The sequence below is a fragment of the Haemaphysalis longicornis genome, unplaced genomic scaffold, assembly GCF_048455015.1.
Source record: "Haemaphysalis longicornis isolate Haplotype H1 unplaced genomic scaffold, Haemaphysalis longicornis Haplotype H1 scaffold_4, whole genome shotgun sequence".
NCBI lineage: Eukaryota > Metazoa > Arthropoda > Arachnida > Ixodida > Ixodidae > Haemaphysalis > Haemaphysalis longicornis.
The window spans coordinates 110,847,732-110,867,795 of NW_027526361.1; the positions used below are offsets into that span (position 1 = coordinate 110,847,732).

General features: G+C 43.3%; 1 protein-coding gene across 1 annotated transcript in view; it reads left to right on the top strand.

The window, feature by feature from the left end:
* Positions 1–20,064, top strand: part of LOC144180488 (L-asparaginase 1-like) — a 39,712-nt gene extending 19,648 nt beyond the window's left edge. Inside the window, exons 4-11 of the mRNA XM_077708827.1 lie at positions 3,703–3,814; positions 7,690–7,815; positions 9,422–9,505; positions 11,036–11,162; positions 12,889–13,001; positions 17,230–17,415; positions 18,901–19,014; positions 19,772–20,064. Of these exons, the coding sequence (XP_077564953.1) occupies positions 3,703–3,814; positions 7,690–7,815; positions 9,422–9,505; positions 11,036–11,162; positions 12,889–13,001; positions 17,230–17,415; positions 18,901–19,014; positions 19,772–19,894 (985 nt within the window). The 3' untranslated portion in view covers positions 19,895–20,064. The remainder of the gene's footprint in view (positions 1–3,702; positions 3,815–7,689; positions 7,816–9,421; positions 9,506–11,035; positions 11,163–12,888; positions 13,002–17,229; positions 17,416–18,900; positions 19,015–19,771) is intronic.

Here is a 20,064-nt window from a genome sequence, read left to right on the forward strand (position 1 = left end):
TTCAGCACTCAAAGAACGCGTTGTTTTTATATTACTTTCATTGTGCGAGGACGCTATCCCTTGATTACTAGATAATGCTTCCCGAAGCCACAACAGTTGGGTCTGCAATTGTCAAGTGATGAAACATTCCCATTTCACTTCAATATCTGGCTTTTTCTTATATCAAGCACCGAAATAGGCCCGAACTGGTATATAGGTTGTAGATATATTCAAAGGAATGGTGTCCCCTGACGGAAACCCTTCTTGTTTAAGATTTTCAGCAATCAAAGAACGCATTTTTTCATATTACTTTCACTGGCGACGACAGTATCCCTTGACTAATAGATAATGCTTCCCAAATCCACTACAGTTGCGTCTGCAATTGTTAGGCGTTGAATCATTCTCAATTCACTTCAATATCTGACTTTTTTTTAGTTCAAGCACCGAAATAAGCCTTAACTCGTATATAGGCTGTAGGTATATTCAAAGGGATGGTGTCCCCTGACGAAAACCCTTCTTGTTTAAGATGCTTGTGCTGGTGATGGTTTTGACAACTGCTGACAATACAGATATTAAGTCTTAAACGAAATCTCGGGAGCGTTCACCAGAGCGCCGGCCAGAGAGCTGGTGGAATAAGACTGGCGAGAACCGAGGCATGCAAGAAGTCATACCACGTGGCAACATTAGCGTATGGGTCAGGGCGCATTGCCCTGCGACACAGGCATTATGTGACAACGCAGGGTTTTGTACGAGCAGAATAAATGAACAAATGACCCCAGCAGGCCACCCTTCCTAATTCTATTCCAAGTGACCGCACATCGTATTCTACTGTGCAAGCTCAATACTCAGCAGACAAGAATGTGTTCTTCTGGTTTGAAGGTAATATTATTAACATTTATAATACAGAGCATTTAAAATAATGCTCACCATCAAAAGCGTACTCAGGCCCACTGCAGGGCAAGACCTCACGCACTGACTTCCAACAGCTCCTGTCCTGCGCCACTAGAGTCCACTGCTGGCCACCGAACTTCCGTATGTCATCCCTCCATCGTGTTATCGGCCTTCCCCTTCTTCTAGACCCATCTTTTTGTATCCGCCCTGTTACACTAATTGTTCACCAGTTGTCTGTTTGTCTCACTACAAGGCCAGCCCAAATCCATTGGTTTTTCTTTTTCGTGAACTGAATCATCTACTCGAGTTTGTTCCTGGATCCAGGGAGCTCGCGTTTTGTCCCCAAGTGTTACTGCTATCATTATTCGTTCAATTATCTGATGAGCCGAACTAAATTTGCTTTCCAGTTGTTTAGTAAGGCGCCAAGTTTCAGCTCCATGTGTCATCACCGACAGTATGAATTTGTTGTATATTTGTCTTTTCATTGATGGGTAGCTTACCTTTAATTTTTTGACAGTGCTTGCCGAGTGCCCCCCAGCCCATACCTATTGTGCGCCGTATTTCTCTCTCGCGTTTGGGGGCAGCACTGACCATCTCTCCGAGGTAGTTATATTATTGTGCTTGTAGAGTTTCGTCTCCTGAGCGGAAAAAAGCGCTTACGGCATGCTTATTCCTCATTACTACAGAGTTACTCATACTTCTTTTTGCCCCACGGTCATGCTTCTAAATTATAGTTCCCCAACTACTTTTTGGAGGGTTTCTGCAGTCTGCAAACCTCAAATAACTGTAGTATAGCCTGTTTAGCCTGTTTCTCCTTAATCCTGTGTTTTCCCAGTCAAACTTTCTGAATGCTGTTAACAGTCTCACTCCCTTTCCATCAAAGAATTTCTCACTTTGCTTGTGATGTGTTATCCTGCTCGTACACTCCATATATATGTCTTCTAGAAGTGTTTATTTGGCCTCTTCTATTCCCTGGTCGTTTGATGCTTTTATGGCTGCGGTTTGGACTGAGCCAAACGCTTTCTCATAGTCCATAAATGCCATTTAGAGGGGTTTAGTGAATTTTGGGGATTATTCTATCACTTCATGGTTGAGTACGTATTCCTAATTCCAGCCTCTTCTCTGGGTTATCGGGAATCCAGGCTGTCTCCAGTGCGGCTAACTATAACTTTGGTAAACGGCTTGCAAACAAGTGACAGTAAGCTGATGGGTCTGTAGTTCTTAAGGTCCTCGGCATCTTCCTTTTTATGATTCAGAGTAATGTTGGCGTTTTTCCAGGCTATGGACATTTTTGAGTCCTTAAGCATTCCGACAATTAGCAAGCAAGCTTTTCCAGTGGTATATCTCTTCCCTCCTTAAACTCATTAACGGTTATGCCATCGTCGCCGGCAAGTTTTTTTTCTTGTCACGTCCTTAGTTACTTGTGGGACATCGCGAGTTTTGCTTGTATTCTCAGTAGTTTCTCCCGCTGGAATTCAGTCTGGTGTAAAATCGTTCTGATACCTTTATTATATCGTTAATGTTGTGCGTAACGTTACCCTGCATGTCCCTGAGTGCGTACCTTCTGTCTTTACCGATTACGAGCTTCCTATTAGTTACTTTCTAATTTCCTTCTATTTTCAGCGTTTCCTCGATCCCTGCACGAATGTCGTTTGTTGTACTAAGTTACATCTAGCGCAGACCATATTAGAAAAAAATGTTGTTACAGTCAAACCTGACTATAACGAACGCGGATAGAGAGAATTATACTACATATTAAACAAAAACAAATTAGTTCGGGAAATACATGCGAAACATACTTCTTATAATGAAGTTAACATCTGATATATCGAACTCGGCGTGCTTAGAATGGCCGCCGAAATGCATGGTCTCTGAGCGGCGATGGAGATGTGGATTAGCCGCGACCACGGAGAAGGAGCCGCGACTGAGACGTTGCGCCTCGCACGGAGCGACGTGACGCCCGACACTTTCCGCAACTGTTTCTTACGCGCCGGACTCACGACGGAACCCGGCCAGTCAGCGATTCCGGACCAAGACGGCAGCATCGGTGAACTCCGGGAAGAGCACGCCAACGTTCCCGATGCTGTGCCGAAAGAAATGTCCTTGGACGATTTCCTGAGTGCCGACGACAACGTTTCCGTCACTGTCAGCCCCTCGGACGCGGACACCGTCGCCGATGCCATGTCAGCATGGTGGTGCTGAAAAGCACCCAAGAGGCGTAGTACGTCCCAAGTAAAAGCGCCGTCCGACGCTTAATGAAGCGCTTTCGGCAGCGAATGTGCTCCGCCAATATTTCTTCGATATTGAAGGACGCAGACTCGAACTAGTGCAAACAATGTTTCGTGTAGAGAAATCTGTGCTAGTTAGTTGACGTCGCCAAAATGAAAGCGAAAACAACAATCACCGCTTTTTTGCGAAGTAGGCAGTTAAGGCGGCAAGCAGCTTGATTACTTGCAATAAATGAATTGTTTTGGGTAGGTAATGGTTACATTACTGTGTTCGTTTCTGCATGCGGGGATGGCGGAGGTGGGGAGAGTGGGGGATTCCCGTGGTTTGGCTATATCAACTATTGGATATATCGAACTAATCGCGGCGCATATTGCAGTTCGTTATAATCGAGTTTGACTGTAGTTCGCATCATCAAGCGCACTGCCGCGTAAAAACTATATTTAGGAAATACGCTCCAGAACTTGGCAATTCCAGCGAAAAACCGTCGCGGGCGTGTGAACTTGATGATAACATTGTTACTTTTTGTTAACACAAGAACATTGTAACTTAATTAGATGCAACCTAATATTCTGCCTTTATCCTTGGATGCGGCTACTCATACAGAGACACCGGCGATCACCGACGGATTGTGTACACAATCTCTGAATACGATCCTCTGCTTGACTCGTCGAATGCCACCATGGACGACTGGATACAAATTGCTCGGGACATCAAGGTGGGAACTAGATTTGTTTTTTGCGAATGCACCACCCTGCCTAAAATCAGGCGTCAAATCACTCCCAGAAGTACACCGGAGCGTCAGGTACACCGGAGCTTCAGGTACACATAAACGTTTACCATCCTTTCCTAAAGGAAGTTGAGAGAAGCGCAAACGATTTTTGACATCAAAACTGCGTCAAACGTGCGTCGAAACCTTCGCTAAAGGTGCGTCAAATTTTCCCTTGAAGTGCGTACAATCGATAGTCAAACTTTCAGAGACCCAAATCGCAAAAGAATAACGAACCCATGCTAGGATTTCTCGTGCGCTAAACACTTGCATCAACGAACGATCTAAATGTGTACCGATACGTGGTTTATGAAATAAATGCATCCTATTCTACTCCTCCTTCATGATCGCTGCGTGCATTGTCTTACCTAGAACCATTTCTTTTTCGCGATTTCCAAGTAACCGTTTTGACTCAATGGAAGCGCGTGTATAGACATCTTATCTTTTCGGTCAACCAACCGGTCTATGGGGAAGAGCATTTGTTTTCTGACAGAACGCCATGGGACCCACTGAGGAAGCTTTCGCTTTAGTAAAGCAACAAGGGAAGCGTGAAGATGGATACGGAATGGGCGTAATTTGAAGTCCGGGTATCTCAGCGTACAGTATTCAATTATAAATTCATGGAAGTGGACAGGTCAAAAGTTTATGTACCTCTAGATGAAACGCGTTTACACTCAGTTGATAAGATCGACTAGCCGATAAAATATGTATAGGTCGTTGGAGAAGCATGGTCAGCCATAATTGCCAAAGAAATAATTGAGAGAGAAACAAATCACTGGGGGAAAATTCGAATTTAAAACCCCCCTGAAGATGTACGAGGCAGAGAAATCTATTTTCAGTGATAGGCAGTTCCTCGCTTTTTAATGTTAGAGAAGGTTGCCTGAGAAGCAAAAGCTTTGTGCGGAAGGAGACTCAAAATGACTAGACATGTGTTTTCTGAGGAAATGAAATAGAAGCGAATCCGCAAAGGGTATTTGAATGTAAGCGCATCAATCCAATTCATATCTGTGAACCACTCGGCCTCCCGATGTTCTATGTTGTAAAGGAATTACATAAAAATTAAACTGTCAAGCTGTAGAGGTAACTAGAAGGAGAACAGAATGCTGGTGGAGCTCTGCAAAGGCATCGGGGACCACATCGTGAGATACCGTGTCGAAAGCTTTTTGCGAGTCGATAGCAACCTGAATGCACGTTAGCTCGCGGAAGGGTTTCCGCAGCAACTTTCTCAGAAGGTAAATTCTGTAATCAGGGCCTACGTTTTGTCGGAACTGTGTGAGTAAGGTACAAAAGGCCTAGGTGATAATTACGGGTCATTCGTGCACATACTCTAAAACACGCGCCCTTTGAGCTAACCTAGCCTTAACTAACCTGGGGAGAAGGGGACACAATCTGTTTGTCCCAAGAAAATAAATTTCGGTCCAGGCCCTCACCCGGAAGAATGACAGTGCTCTTTTAGACATGAGGACACTGTGACCTTTGTCGTCAAGTAAGAAGAACGCGTCGCATGCCTCTAATCCACCCCACATTGGAATCAGGGTCGCTTCCCTCATCCTGTTAACGTTTTTAGAGATGAACAATGTTATTTACTATTAGTAGCAGCTAATTGTCACGATATCGCTGCTAAGAGATGACTATGGTAAGTCATCTGTCACCACGCGCACATTTTGAGATTCTTTTTTTAGACAGTACTAAGTCATGGTGATAACAGCTTAGACGATGCCTTGTGAAGGCCGTAAGCAGATATGAATTTCAACGCGTAGTGTTGATGACCGTGAGTCGGAGATTAAGTTCACGTATTCAGGGATGTTGACCGTAAGCGAACAATCTGCATGAGCCAAAATATATATTAGCATCGGCCTGCAGCTGACAATGAAACCCCCGAATCGTTAGACGTTGCTCCTACAGATGACGTACAAATGAGAGTGGAAAGTTTGAATCGCTTGCAGGGGGGTGTGTGAATCAGGATTGTGGCAAGTGAACGGTAGTTTGATGTTAAATGTGCTTAATAATGCCATTGAATTTCACGCTTAAAGGCAAAGCCTAAGCGTTGTCCAAATGTTTTGTTGGGGGCCTTATTAAAACAAAACTAATATGCAATGTTTATCACCCCGTATTTGGGACAATAGAGCGCTAAACGTAAGCCACTGAAGTACATTTTGGTAGCTGTTTATATATATTAATAAAGCGAAGCTTTCTACGTCTCACTCATGGAGTATGTCGCGTCGAAAACACACTGCAGAAAATCCAACTTTCTCTGTCAATGATGATGATCGTGGGCGAACATTAAGAAATACCACTTCCCGTGATTAGAATCAAGCCTCGGTTCCTTGCTTCATAAAGCCGACGTCTATCCGACTGCGCCATCCTAACACGGTCGAAGCAGTTCGAATTTGGAGAGGTATACATGGACGTCCATAATAGACAGAAGAATCATGCAACCTTCCGTCTAGCCATGGTGCGATGCTTTCTTAATGGGAAATCAAATGGCTAAGGGTCAAAGTCAAACTTCTGTTATCAAAAGTACAAACTGCGAGCGTGTCAAAGTCAAACGTCAAGGAGTGAAGGTACAAACCATCCGTGAGTAAAATTCCAAACTCGGACGACAACCAAGAAATCCCTTACAAAAAACCCCCAGCGATCTCCACTAACGCGAAACCTGGCGAGGGGCGAAGCATGTAGTGTAAAGTGTATTCTTGGCGCTTTGGCGTCTTTGCAAACGGAGATGAAACCGTTTGGGGGTACAGGTATACAGCTTTACTATGAAAGTCTCGTGTCTTTGAAGCACGAAGCGATCTAGCGCGAGGCGTAAACGAGTGTTCTGGCGTTTTTTTTAGTACGCAGTACGGAGCGTTAAGGCGCGATACGTAAACGAGTGTCCCGGTGTTTTTTTTGTACGCGTTACGTTCTAGCACGAGGTGTGAACGAGTTTCCTGGTGTTTTAGTACCGTGACTGCATAAGATGACGGTTACAACGGCGACATGAGACGCCGACAGCCCGAGCCCCTCAGGGGCTTCGCCCCTAATACCTTCACGTACAACCATCGCCGTCGTTAGACGGAGGGCTGGATGATTTCTATTTCGTATATACTTCATTTTCTACATCACTTTGTCTTTTTCAAGAATCCTTCAGACTATTAACAGACTATTAACATTCCATTTTTAACTGAAAATGCCCCAATTTATTACCTCAAAGTATAATATTACATTCGAATAATTACCTCTTCAGCATTCGTGGAAAAGTAACAGTGTCTTTAGTGACAGTTAAATGTTGGTTATATTCAGGGGCACAGGTTCTATGTTCAACTGAAAAGATTGAAGTACTATGATTAGGTATCACAACGGTCAGCAAAAACCCAGGATCAGCTTTATAAATCTGCCTATAAATGAATGACTTCTAGTTTTAGATGTAGGAGTGGTAGACAGTTCACTTATAATGTATTCAAATAAATAAATAAATTGTGCTTGGCTGAATATACTCTCGCCAATCATCAAATATTACTAAAAAGCGTGAATGCATCCCCATCCCACCACTTGTCCTCCTTCTAGAGTATAGTCTGTTCAAATGGACCTATCTCTCACCTGTGGCACATCGAAACATCCGTTCACCCACAGATGCGTCAGCTGCAATTTTCAAATTCTTCTGAGATGAGAGTTTTCTGCTTCTACTGGTCCCTCCTGTGCAGGCAACGGATTTTGCCCGATATCTTTTTCACCTTATAGTATCTCGATTTCACAATTTTATATATTTATTTCGAGAGCACAATCCCAAACAGGTGAAAAAAATTCTGATGACACCACGTACGATATTTTTCTCCTTCCTTCAGGAGCATTACGATGACTATGACGGTTTTATCATTCTTCACGGAACTGACACCATGGCCTACACTTCTTCGGCGCTGTCCTTTCTTCTGGAGTCCTTGGGAAAATCAGTCGTTGTCACCGGTTCCCAGGTATGTGAAAACAAGACAAAAAGGAGTCTGGGAATACGTTAAGATGCCCACTCAGTTTTGTTTGGCTAACAGAAAATTATATGCAGATGTTAAATCACCGTTTCAACAAACATTGTGAATTCGAGAATTACAATACATATGTGGCAGGTATAACCGACTTCAAGGAAGGCAGACAACAACTTGGCGGCTACTAGACAGCCCATTTTGCCTACCAGCCACGTCCTGTCCTGGTGCACCAGAAAATGTCTCAATCACTTCTACTACTTTGTATTTTGTTTTTTGGGGACAACGTCCAACGGCAATGGCAGGTAGTATGTATTTACAAGCCTAAGGGAAGGCATCTGACTTCTTTAAGCTGGATAGCGATATAAAGACATATCTCTTCAAAATTCGTCGCTGAAAAAAGACAACATTCTTGAACCTTCATCGCAGTGGGAAAAATTCTTTTCAGCACCCTTCTAACTCATTCCCATTTACTTTTGAGACGTTCATGTCAATACAAAGATCCCTGTTCCCACTGTGTACAGTCTTTTGAGAAGTCTCACCCTGCTGAGTGTCTTGAATTGATGAGTTACTCTGACAAAATGTTTCCCGAAGATAGAGCTGCTATTAGACGAAAACTTCCAGTAGAATATCGTATATCTAGAATTTAAGGCTAAGATTTTCACGATGTAATATGTTTTTGTTTCACAGATGCTAGCCCTTGTTTTTACGGTCATGTGACATTAGTGTGAACCCGATTTATATAAACACCCCGTATTATGGACGAAATTTCTGGCTATCGGTCTCTCGCCACACAATTCTGTTCCGTTAATACAGAAATCCGCCGTCCACACTACGGACGGCCATTTTGGGGACGAAATGGATAAATTCAGATTTTTGTGCCTGGTTATAAAGGACACGGGTCCAGAAATCAAAATGACAAAAAATGAATGGTGACCCCCCAGAGGATCCAGCGCATACTACAAATTCACTGTTGGCCGGAACATGCTTTATCTCGCAACGCTCTTCCTTCCAGTAGCATCGAATTCAATAGGAAACTTTCGTGATCTGCGAACAACACTCTATTGTAGTGACGACAGGGTGAGACCCTTTTCCTATCAAACAAGATTAAAGAGAAAACCCTGAGGCTCAGCATAAGATAAGAGGACGATAACAGTTCGTGCCAATATTTGAGGCGCATAAAAGGCAATGCTGTACGCCTCTCTTGTTAGTTCGGCGGAGGCACTGGCTTGTGTTCCACGTAAACGGACCGAGCTTTCCGCTCAGCCTAGAAAGGAAACATGCCACTTCAAAAGTGAGACGATTTCAGCATGTGTTTTTTACCTTCATTTGTCATAAGGGAAACCTTACATTAAGGGCGATTTTCTGGGGAACGGAGGGGTAAGTATTAACTAAACATTACTTAACAGTCATCATTCAAAAGATTTTAACATCCCGACGGCTCTACCAGGAGAATATTTTTATAATTATCTTGACAAAAGCTACTTGCCACACTTCACATAGACGTTGCATTTGGAGACCTCTGATACACTTTGCCTATAGAAAAATTAAAGTATACGCTCGGTAAAGGAGGTGTTATCTACCTGTATGTTTTTCTGCGCAGATTCCAATTTTTGAGCCCAGGAGCGACGGCTTGGGAAATTTCCTGAACTCCTTGATTATAGCTGGAAATTACGTTATACCAGAGGTGAGAACCGGTGGGAGGTTCATGCGTCGATGTGACCATTTTGTTAAAAGGGCCATGAAGACAAAATACGGGTCTGTTTTACTTTTAGTGATTTATAGTACCCTTAGCGCTCGTCACGCAGCAAACGATGATTTATTCACTAAGGAATAAAACAACGAAGCCAAAATTTCTATTCTCTCGCTGCGTCGTCTGTTTCGTGACGTCGACGATGACGTGTACAGGGCAGTTACCAAACACAAAATTCAGTATGTTGGCTGAGGCTATATATATATATATATATATATATATGTATATATATATCTATATGTATATTATATGTGTATTTATATATATATATATATATATATATATATATATATATATATATATATATATATATATATATATATATATATATATATATATATATATATATATATATATATATATATATATATATATATATGTATATGGTGTGCTGTTTCTTAAATTATAATTTCGTCGCTGAATTTACGTGTTTCTTGTGTGTTGTGTTCTGAACGCCAATGGCGGAAAACATGCGTCGATTGTTGTGACCGAACCACGGCTTCTTATTCCATGTCGAATGCTCTTCCAATACGATACCTTGGTGGCTGTGTTATGCGTCTCTTCAGGAAGAGATGAACAGGCTAAATTTAAAGTGTGTCAGTTCAGTGACACCCAATTATAATATTTTATGTGGAAACAGCTCTGAAATAATCTCGGGAAATCTTTAACGTGTTTGTTTGGCTAATTCTAAGGAAAAAAGTACGGCTGTTATACAGTATCTATAACCGCTGGCAACGTTAACGTTTTCCGGTGAACACTAGTCCAACACCTGCGAAATTACAAGAATTTTTCGATGACTCAGGTTTTACCCACTTCCATTAACATCAAAATCTACCGCCCAGGTGAAGGTCGGCGTCGCAAATGAAATATTTTCTTTAAAGTTGAGATATTTTCACAGTGCTCTGGGCTGGATAATATCGAGCTCATGAGGTAGGCGGTCCTTCAATCTGTAAATTAATTGGTATACTTATCGTTTATCACGGTAATATATGCATAAAAACAAGCACGACAAAACTACAAATGGTGTGTTGCGTACCGTTTGGTGGATAAGCTGCTCATCCGGGGTATGTTTAAAATAAACATTGCACAGTACTTTAAACGGAGTAATAAGAGCAAGTTCAGCTGACTTAAGCAGCGGACTTAGCAAGGACAATTTAACTGGAGACCTGTAAGTGCTTCGGACGTATCCACAATAAGCTTAATATACCCCATTGACATATCATCTTTAATTCCAAATCCTCACTCCGACGTTTTGCTTTGCCATCAAGATATAGCATGCCTAGGACACAGATAAATGAAGCCGTCAATTCTAACCACGAATGAGCTGTCCAATTCCGTGTTGGTGGGATAAGCTCCCTTCAACACGCGTTTTGCAATGAATTACCCGTCTTGGGAAGGTTTCTTCCCCACAGCACTGCATGGCACGATGATTACTTGAAGCGTGGCGGCGTATTTCCTCCCCAGGTGACGCTGATGTTTCACAACGAGCTGTTTCGTGGAAACCGGGTCAGCAAGTTCAGCGCCGCACACCTGGATGCCTTCGGCTCAGTCAACATTCCTTCTCTTGTGACTGTAGGCATCAACGTTGAAAGTACGTTCAATTTGCTTACCATTGGGCCTCAACATCTTTTGATATTTGTTACTCTATTGGCTTGCCTCGTAAACTCTTAAGAAAACTGTTATCATTTTTCTTGGAATTAGAATTAGAATTCTAATTAGAATTAGAATCAGAAACACCAGTTAGGTAGAAAATTGGTACCCAATTTTCTAGTATTTCTACCTAAGTAGGAGTCTAAATACATTGTGTAACAGTACATTATTGCACATAAAACGGAGGTTTTGAGCCGATACATAAAAGCAAATGTTTTGCTGCAAAAATACAGAAGTTTTTTGCCTCACGCATGTTTCGCGCCTATAACTGACGCAGATGTCCAGATTAGTCATTGCTAACTTCCAGCAGTAATCCAAAGGAGACATATTAGACAGCTGCCTTCAGATTCGCCTTTGCCGCTTCAGCCGGGATGTGTACGGCTCACTTTTGACCCCTACGCTTCACCGAACGTTTTTGGCTACATATTCATGACAGGATTCAACTGTCCGGAAAAAGAAAGCACTGCAACAAATGTCACAACCTCACGTTTTGTGGCCAGGTTATACAGAGTATTCCGAACAATGTTTTCAGAACTCCGCTCAGGACATAATTGTATAGGTAAAGATAAATGCGGAAGAACGGAGAATTTTTGAAAACACGTGCGCATGGAAGTTCTTCTTCGGTCTAGGTTGTTAAATATAGATGTGGATGAATAAAACATATTTCGGGCAATTTTTGAGCTGGCCAGTCCAACTATCCCAAGACTTGAAACTGGTAGGGCATTTGAGATACATAATCGCTGGCGTGGGACGTTGCGATCAGCAGGAAAAGACAGATATCTCGATGGATGGGTAACGGCAGAAAATTTTGGCACAAGAGAATACGTTGGGAACATGATAATCAATACAATTTTGGTAATGAGGCTATAATGCTGTTCCTAAAGTTATCGCTTCATTTCACTTTTTCACCTTACATGTACACCGTAATGCTATTGTTTAAGCTTTGTAGGACTGCGAACGCCAAGCACAGTCAGTGGTCGTCCCACAGCAAGTCCGCACGGTGCTCTGGAGAGTTTCTTGTGGCTGCTGCTGATTTCGGGGATGAAATTTTGTCCTTAAAAGCCAACTTTGTCCTTAAATGCAGAACATCAATACCCACAGTCTGTTGCAGTTTCTGAACCTGTGTATAGATGGCGCCATTGACTTCTTAGACGTTACCTCGGGAGGTAAGCAGACGAGGCACCTTGAGGCAAAGGGGCTCCCTCATGAAAAAAAATAGTTCTGAGCACAGTCAGCCGGGGGAAAATGCCTCGTGGATGTTGTGTCGCGACACTAAAGCATGCAGAAGCTTAAATGAAGTTGTATGTTAAACAATTTTTGCCTGTTTCCAAATTCTGACGATTTAAAAACATCTAAACCCAGATTTAGGGCGGCAAACATCTGTGCAATGTTCTCAACAATTTCGTGCTGCGCAGAGTCCAAGCGTTCAAAGTAGTGCGCAAAGTTTTTTAAGAGCTCCACTTGCGCCAGAACAATGTGGGTCACAATATTTGCTGAAGAGGTGTCGCCTCTGTTGCAGTGTTTCCCGGAATAAAAGATGTAGGAGAGAACGTTTCAGGCACAGAAATTTCTCGAGCATCAGAACCACAATCAATGTGAGAGTGTTTTGACAAACATGCGCCAACCTACAGCAATCGGGAATGTGCAAATAACCCTGTCTTTTGCAGTAAACTGGCCGCTGGTACGGCCTGGTCATGCTGAAAAAGAATTGACCGTTCATACAACTCTGAACAAACAAGTGGGCCTTCTGCGTCTTTTCCCCAGCATCAGCCTTGAGGTGGTAAGTTTCACCTTTCAAACTAGGACACTTTCAACAGCACTGGCCCCTGCCAGAGGCCGGTCATTTTAAATTGTACTACACCGTACATCTGCCGGCTTGGTGATTACAATTCTCTGTTCTACGTTAACAAATCGAATGGAAAGTGCGCTGTACATTATTTGTTTAGTTACCCTCCACGGAAACCAGACGCTATAGAGTAGGTAGGTTACTTAGCACTGCAATAGCAACAACCGCGAAGAGACGAAGTAAAAGAAGTGGCGAAGGGAAAATAAAATAAATCTTTCCGAAAGCGGGGTAGTTAGCTGAACCCAAACTGGAACATCATGGCAATTACAGCACCGCATCGAAAAATGTGATTCCAACGGGATATTAACCGGTATATGAGGTGGCAAAGAAAACTACTATTACGTTCAAAGTTTTTCTATGTGGAAGGAGAACACCCGGTTTCCAAAAAAGTGGCAACGCCAGCCGCGCAGTGATCAGCAAAACTAAAAAAATCTGCTGTGGATGATACACTGTCGTGCGTACTCCCATTCAAGCAATAAATAAACGGTTTCTTCTTCCTCTTCCCATCTACGCAAGATTTTATTAAAGATGGGTACAAAAAATGGTTGTAGGGAGCTATTGGAGAGCACCTAGCTCGGCACAGTTTGTATTTTGTCCTTGTTTTTGGTGCTGTCTCTGTTCTTGCAGCTGTCGTCATGGTCGTTGTAGTTATTGAATCAAGCAGTTGTAGCCTTGACAATGTGGCTGACATTGTTACGCCTGAACGACACCTCTGCCGCTACAAATACGGCTGGTTAACTAGCAGAGTTTGGCTTTGGGCTAGTTGGTAATCCATCACTTCGTACTGCGCAAAAAAAACCCGATGGAGGATACAGGAATGCGACGGGCACAAGCGTTGTGCGAATAATCTTGTGTGCAAATTTTATCATGCCTTCATTCTATTCTGTTCTTTTCTATCTTTGTTTCTTCACGCTAATGTCCAGCCCTAGTGTTTTAATTCACGCTTTTTTTCAGTAAACCTTAGTTGCAAGTTAGAGCTCGTGCCCGTCGCCTCCCTGTGCCCTTTGTCGGGTCTTTTCGCGCTACACGAAGCCATGGTTCACTAGGTGTGCGCAATTTCTGTGTCCACAGTGCTTAATTAACACAGTTTCGCGCAGTAACAAGCAATTATATTTTGTGAGCCTGTTTAGTAGAATAACCTCTATGAGTACATTCTTGTCATTACTCTAGACCCCGCAGATGGTTCGATATTTTAGAACTGTTCAGCAATGAGAGAGAGAGAGAGAGAGAGATAGAGAGAGAGAGAGAGAGAGAGAGAGAGAGATACGTCTCATTACTGAAGAAGCAGAGAGGTTAGCGGCATTTACATTCGTCTACATATTCCTCTGGCGAGGATTAGAAATGCAGAAAGAAAATGCCAAAGATAAAGCTGGGATAGAGCTGGGCTAGGAGCGAAGCTCATTAAAGGCTAGGCTAGGGCAGAAGCCCCCAGACTTCTCCCCTTTCCTCTAATGAAAAGCTCACTCCCCCTCTCAAGGTTGCAAAGAGCGAAACGCGGTGGCATTATTTGCGAGGGCTGTGTTGAAAAGACAGCGGTATCTATAAATCATTTGGGCGAATATAGAGCTACTGCTCTTGGAGGCGATACGACTTAGGAAGTGATTTCTTGCGTGTAGTCGATGCCTGAAGTGCACTCGAAGAGTCTGCTGCGGTCTAAGTACTTCAAAAGGCACACAACGTACGTTTGCAACAATTCAAACACTCGAAGATCCTTTCCGAAGCCCAAGAAACGTGCGAAGGTTATTATATCTTGCCGTCTTAAGCCTTTTCTTGCTTGTCTCACATACTTTATGTAAGATAGGGAGGCTGTAACGTAGCACTCCATCCACATAGCTCTTGTGCAACATAACCATTAAGTGGCAATCACTGCCAAAGGGTGGACCTTGTGGGCGTGCTCTCAACGGCATGCCAAGGAATGAGGCAGACTGTGGTTGCGTGAAAGAACTCTTTACTTACATCCTCCACCTCGCTGTCGCCCGTCCGGGCATACACACACAGACACCAGCACACAAACTCCCAGCGTCCCGAGTCGCAGTCCCGCGCGCGGTTCTTCCACACCACCGCCCACTCCTTCACATCACTTTCCGCTGATGATGATGATGATGATGATGTGGCTATCCCCTTTGTATCGGGTGGGCACACCTTTGGCACCCTAGCCGTCACTTATCTACAGGACTATAAACTATATCTAGAACTCTGAGTCCGCCAGCGCCATCTCTCGGGCGCCGGCGCCCCCAGGTCGCGCGGCCGGTGGGCGTTCGGCGGCGGAGAGGGTACGAGGAGACGGCTCGCGGCGAGGGGCGCCGAAGCGTTCCGAGCAACACCTTCCAGTCCAGAAGGCATCGCGCCAAGGCGCCCCCCACAACCTGCAAAACATTTAGAAGCCTAATTGGCATAAAAAATGCGGCTCCGTATCCGTTTGACCTCGGGTGACCAGGTCATTATGCGGTCAAATAAAAATCCTGGAAATTTGTGAACTTGTGCATAGGAAAATATGGGCCCGCCTAGTATCAATGCATAGCTATCCCTACATTCCCATGTGTATGCCATCATGGTTGATGTTGTATAGGGCTTTCTGTAAATGCTGCTGTGTACTTCGTCGTGAACGAGAGGCACACTAGACAAACATCATCTGCGTACAGGGTGATTTTCACTTCACGCGCCAGGATTCTCTTGAGTTTAAGGACGGTCAGATTGAACAACAGCGGTTTTAGTACTGCACCGTGTGGTACACCCTTTTGTACGGTGTATTGAGAAGTTGGGCCGTCAAAGGTGTCGTCGGTTGAGGTAGTGCGCTATATATATATATATATATATATATATATATATATATATATATATATATATATATATATATATATATATATATATATATATATATATATATATATATATATATATATATATATATATGTGTGTGTGTGTGTGTGTGTATGTATGTATGTATATGTATGTATATATATATATATATATGAATATATATGAATATATATATGTATATATTTCCTACCCCCAAAACCTGCCGTCAATAGGGGCAAGAATAGCTGTGTGGAGGACCGAATCAAAGTTGTCCTTCGAGTAAGGACACTAGAGCAGTGACGTAGTCTATCGCTTATCTGTCCTGACGGAAACAATATATTTACTGGGGATACGCCTTCCTGCTCCCGAGAACCCATGTCATCCTGGTATGTATCATCTTCTCCATTAGCTTTCCGATGCGGCTAAGCAAGCAGACAGGCTGGAAGGATGCATAACTGGTCGTCGCTTTCCCAGGTTTTAAAAGTGGAGCTATTTTTACAAGCTTTCACCTGTTCTGTTTTTCTGTATATCCCCAATTCTTGTTGGGAATGAATCACACAATCGCTTGCCACATACCTCGCCACCATGGCTTCGTGAGAACTCTGGCTATTTCTCCCGCCGACAAGGAACATACAGAGCGTCCAGGGAGCTCTCTGTGAACATGTGCACGGGATCCGAACGAACATTCTTCAGCTCTTCTTCGACCCGGTGAATTGAAGACAGCAGTTAGGATCTGACAGAAGTCTTGCGGCCAATGAAATTTTTTCTGCCTCTCGGTGGGAACTTTTTACGATGTTGAATTGTAGAATTGTAGTAGACGTAGTAGACGTCAGCTACTAAGCTATGGCTTAGTAGCTGACGCCGTCATAGAGTGGTGTGGAGCGCTGGTGCACACCAAAGATAGGCCCAGAAAGCTTTTATAGACTGAAGGGATGATCAACAAGGGCTGGCTTTGACCTGTTGGAGGTCGTGTAGGAGAAGGCACGTACGAATCGTTGTGGAGGTGTTGCTGATCTTCGGTAACTTCTTTCAAAGGTGCGCGCTCGTGCAGGGAGATGGCAATGAATAGGTGCACCTGCGGGCTGTATTCTCGCATTCCACTCACAATTCACCATATGCGTGTCATAAGCTGCCTTTCGTTCAGCGTAGCGCAGAATCTCCTTTAGAGTTGGCGTAGCTTGTCCAGAAGCCATTTCACATGCTTTCTGACTTGTCTTGAAGCTCGTATCGTCGTCCATGATCTTGGTAGACAATACTGTCCTCTCCACGCATCTTGTTTTTAACAGTGAAAGCAACTTTATAAAGTCCATATTAATCTGGAAATTTACCTTTGCCTTCCTTCAATTTAAATTATCATCTGCAGGTGAAGGCCTTCCTTGATCCTCCAGTAGAAGGAGTCGTACTGCAGACTTACGGAGCTGGAAATGGACCTACGGCACGTACGGACATCATGAATGCTATCCGCAATGCAACTGCCCGTGGAGCTTTGATCCTTAACTGTTCCCAGTGCATTCAAGGAGGTGTGATGCCAAGCTACGCAACGGGGAACGTGAGTGGCTACGCACATTTGAATGCTTCGTGGCAAGATCTGTTTTGCATGATTGTATTATTACAAAGCTATGTTCTAAGTGCAGGAAAGCAGAGAACAATGAGGTAGAGAGGTTACGTGAGGGGAAATAGAGCGTTCATATTGTTTAAACGCTCATAAATTGTGTATGAGTTTATTTCATTGGGAAGTTTGCGGCCATAATTCCTGTTGTTATTCGACGTCTGAGCCCAATGCATGCGGTTGACTTTAGTGTACCTTCTTTTCTCGAATTTCCTTTATGCCAAGAGATAATAAATGTAGGTGGGATTTTACAGAATGAATGGGCGTTACGCGAGAAAGGAACAAGCTTAGTTTAATTGTTTACATTGCCTAAAAGGAAATATTTTCACACGCAGATATTTCAGAACTTCGTAAATAATCAAGCATATTTCAAATTATTTCATAAACAATCAATAAGGTTAAGTTCAACCCACTACGCTTTCGCGGGTGCAACCTGAAAGGCGTAACATTAGAAAACAATCTAAAGCAGTGTCATTCAATTTCCGATACTCCGTGCGGCATTAACGGAATAGTGATAAATGCTATCTACAGCGGCAATATCCCCGGTTTGCGATAATAGATGGAGTTTTGCAATAATAGAAAGATGCTGATGAGCGCAATTATCGTTACCACAGATGGCATCAACCATACCAGGCCCTCCTTTTCGCCTGCACGTCTTACGTCTGAACTTTTTGAAGAGCATATTAGGCATAAGCTACTTTTCATTGAAGCGCAAGTGTGTTCTGATTTTCAATCCTTAGGGACGGTTAATATGTGCGCGTATTCAAAGATTCTAATACACAGAACCAGAATGAGTTAGATGTTTACTTGACAGGACCCTCTTAACGACAAAGGCTGAACTTTGTTTACGTCTCGGGGCTAACTTTGCTTACGTCTTGCGGTTTCTAATATGATATAGAAGAAAGAAGAGACGGAGAATCGTTTCTAAAGGGTTTATTCCAAAAGATTAAGGTCTCATTGATGAGTATCGACATGTGAGAAATGCCACGTACTCGGCACTTCAGTTGACAAAAGCATGCACGTAATGCTGAGCATTCTTTTAAAAAGCAGTAAACTGCGAGAGAGGGATATTATGATTACAACTGAGGTGATGGTTTCATGTGTAAACCCCATTTACCCAGTGCTGCTCTTTAGAAAACTGACGGCATAGCACATTGTATTCGCACTATAGTGTGTAACTGGAGAAGTTAACACGATTAATCGTTACGAAAGTGTAAATGGAAATGACTGATCGATGTATAACTTCAGAATAAAGTAGTGAACAAGGAAATAATTGGAAATCACGTAACGAAATTTAAAACTCGCATTTTGGTGATCACGCTGCTACGGTTTTTTTTTTGGTAGTGGAGGGGGAGCGGGCGCTGCTCCCTTTCTTGCGTGGTTGTTACCGTTTACGTGCCCGTTTCCTTTTTTCAAAATGTTTAGGAACTGCTCCAGGCCGGCGTCATTCCTGGTGCTGACATGACCCCGGAAGCCGCTCTGACGAAGCTGAGCTACGTCCTCTCTAAGAAAGAGTGGACGCTCGAGGAGAAGAAAAAGGTAACGCTTATACATCCGGTTTTAAGCGAAATGAGCGAGGAGAACTAATTGTTTCTGCGAAGCAAAAAAATTGACGTCTGCCTGATTCATACCCGTATATGGTACAAATGAAAGCAACACAGCATACTCAAACAATTCGCTTTTGAAGAGAGAAATGTCCTGCCTATTAATTTGCCACGGAGGCTTTGAAAGAGACACGGCCAGACCACGTAGCAAGGCCGGTTTATTCGGAACCCGTGGGGTCTCTATATCATGATGCCAGGGGCGCGCGAGCCATCCGGCGGGTGAGCGTGCTCGTGGGCCTGCGTCACGCTTCTGCCGCTTGCACTGTGGCTTGACGCTACAAATTAAAACCCAGCACCACGACTGTTCTAGGTCAGTCATTTTGTCGATTGATCTAACAAAGAGGTTTGGCATTGGTAGCGTGAGAGTGATCTTGAAAGGTTGCATTTTAACCACGCTGTTCAGGGTGTCTTCGGAAATCATATACGTTTCTTGTACATGGATAATTTATTGCGAACAGCAACTACATCCGGCCATTCCCCCCAAATTGGTACGCCTCCAAAGATGTTTGCACTGATCGTTGTTTCACTTTACACCAATAAAGTTTTATCAGTGTATGCAACAGGATTGTATTCCTGCTCTATTAACCATGTTGGTAATCTTGGATTTTATAGCCCGCATCGATTATCTACAACAAGCCCTTCCTTCGGCCAGTCCTGATTAGTCTAATGACCCTAATTCATATATTTTTCAGATGCTGCAAGCGGATCTGCGTGGTGAGCTGACCATCGGAGACCACAAGGAAAAGAGCGGCAAGCGCAGTGCTTACGACATTTTCGGACCGTGCAAAGTCCTGTCCATGAAGGGGGAACATTAACTTCCTTGCCGCTGCGCTTGCAAACTTGCCAAATTTGTCAATGGCATGAAATAATAGCCCGGTTAAGTCGAAAAGCATATTATGAGTGGTTTATTTGACAAATTTCGCGCCTTTCCGTAATAAAGATTATTAAAAATCGGTGACTTGATAGAATAAAGGTGTTCACAGCA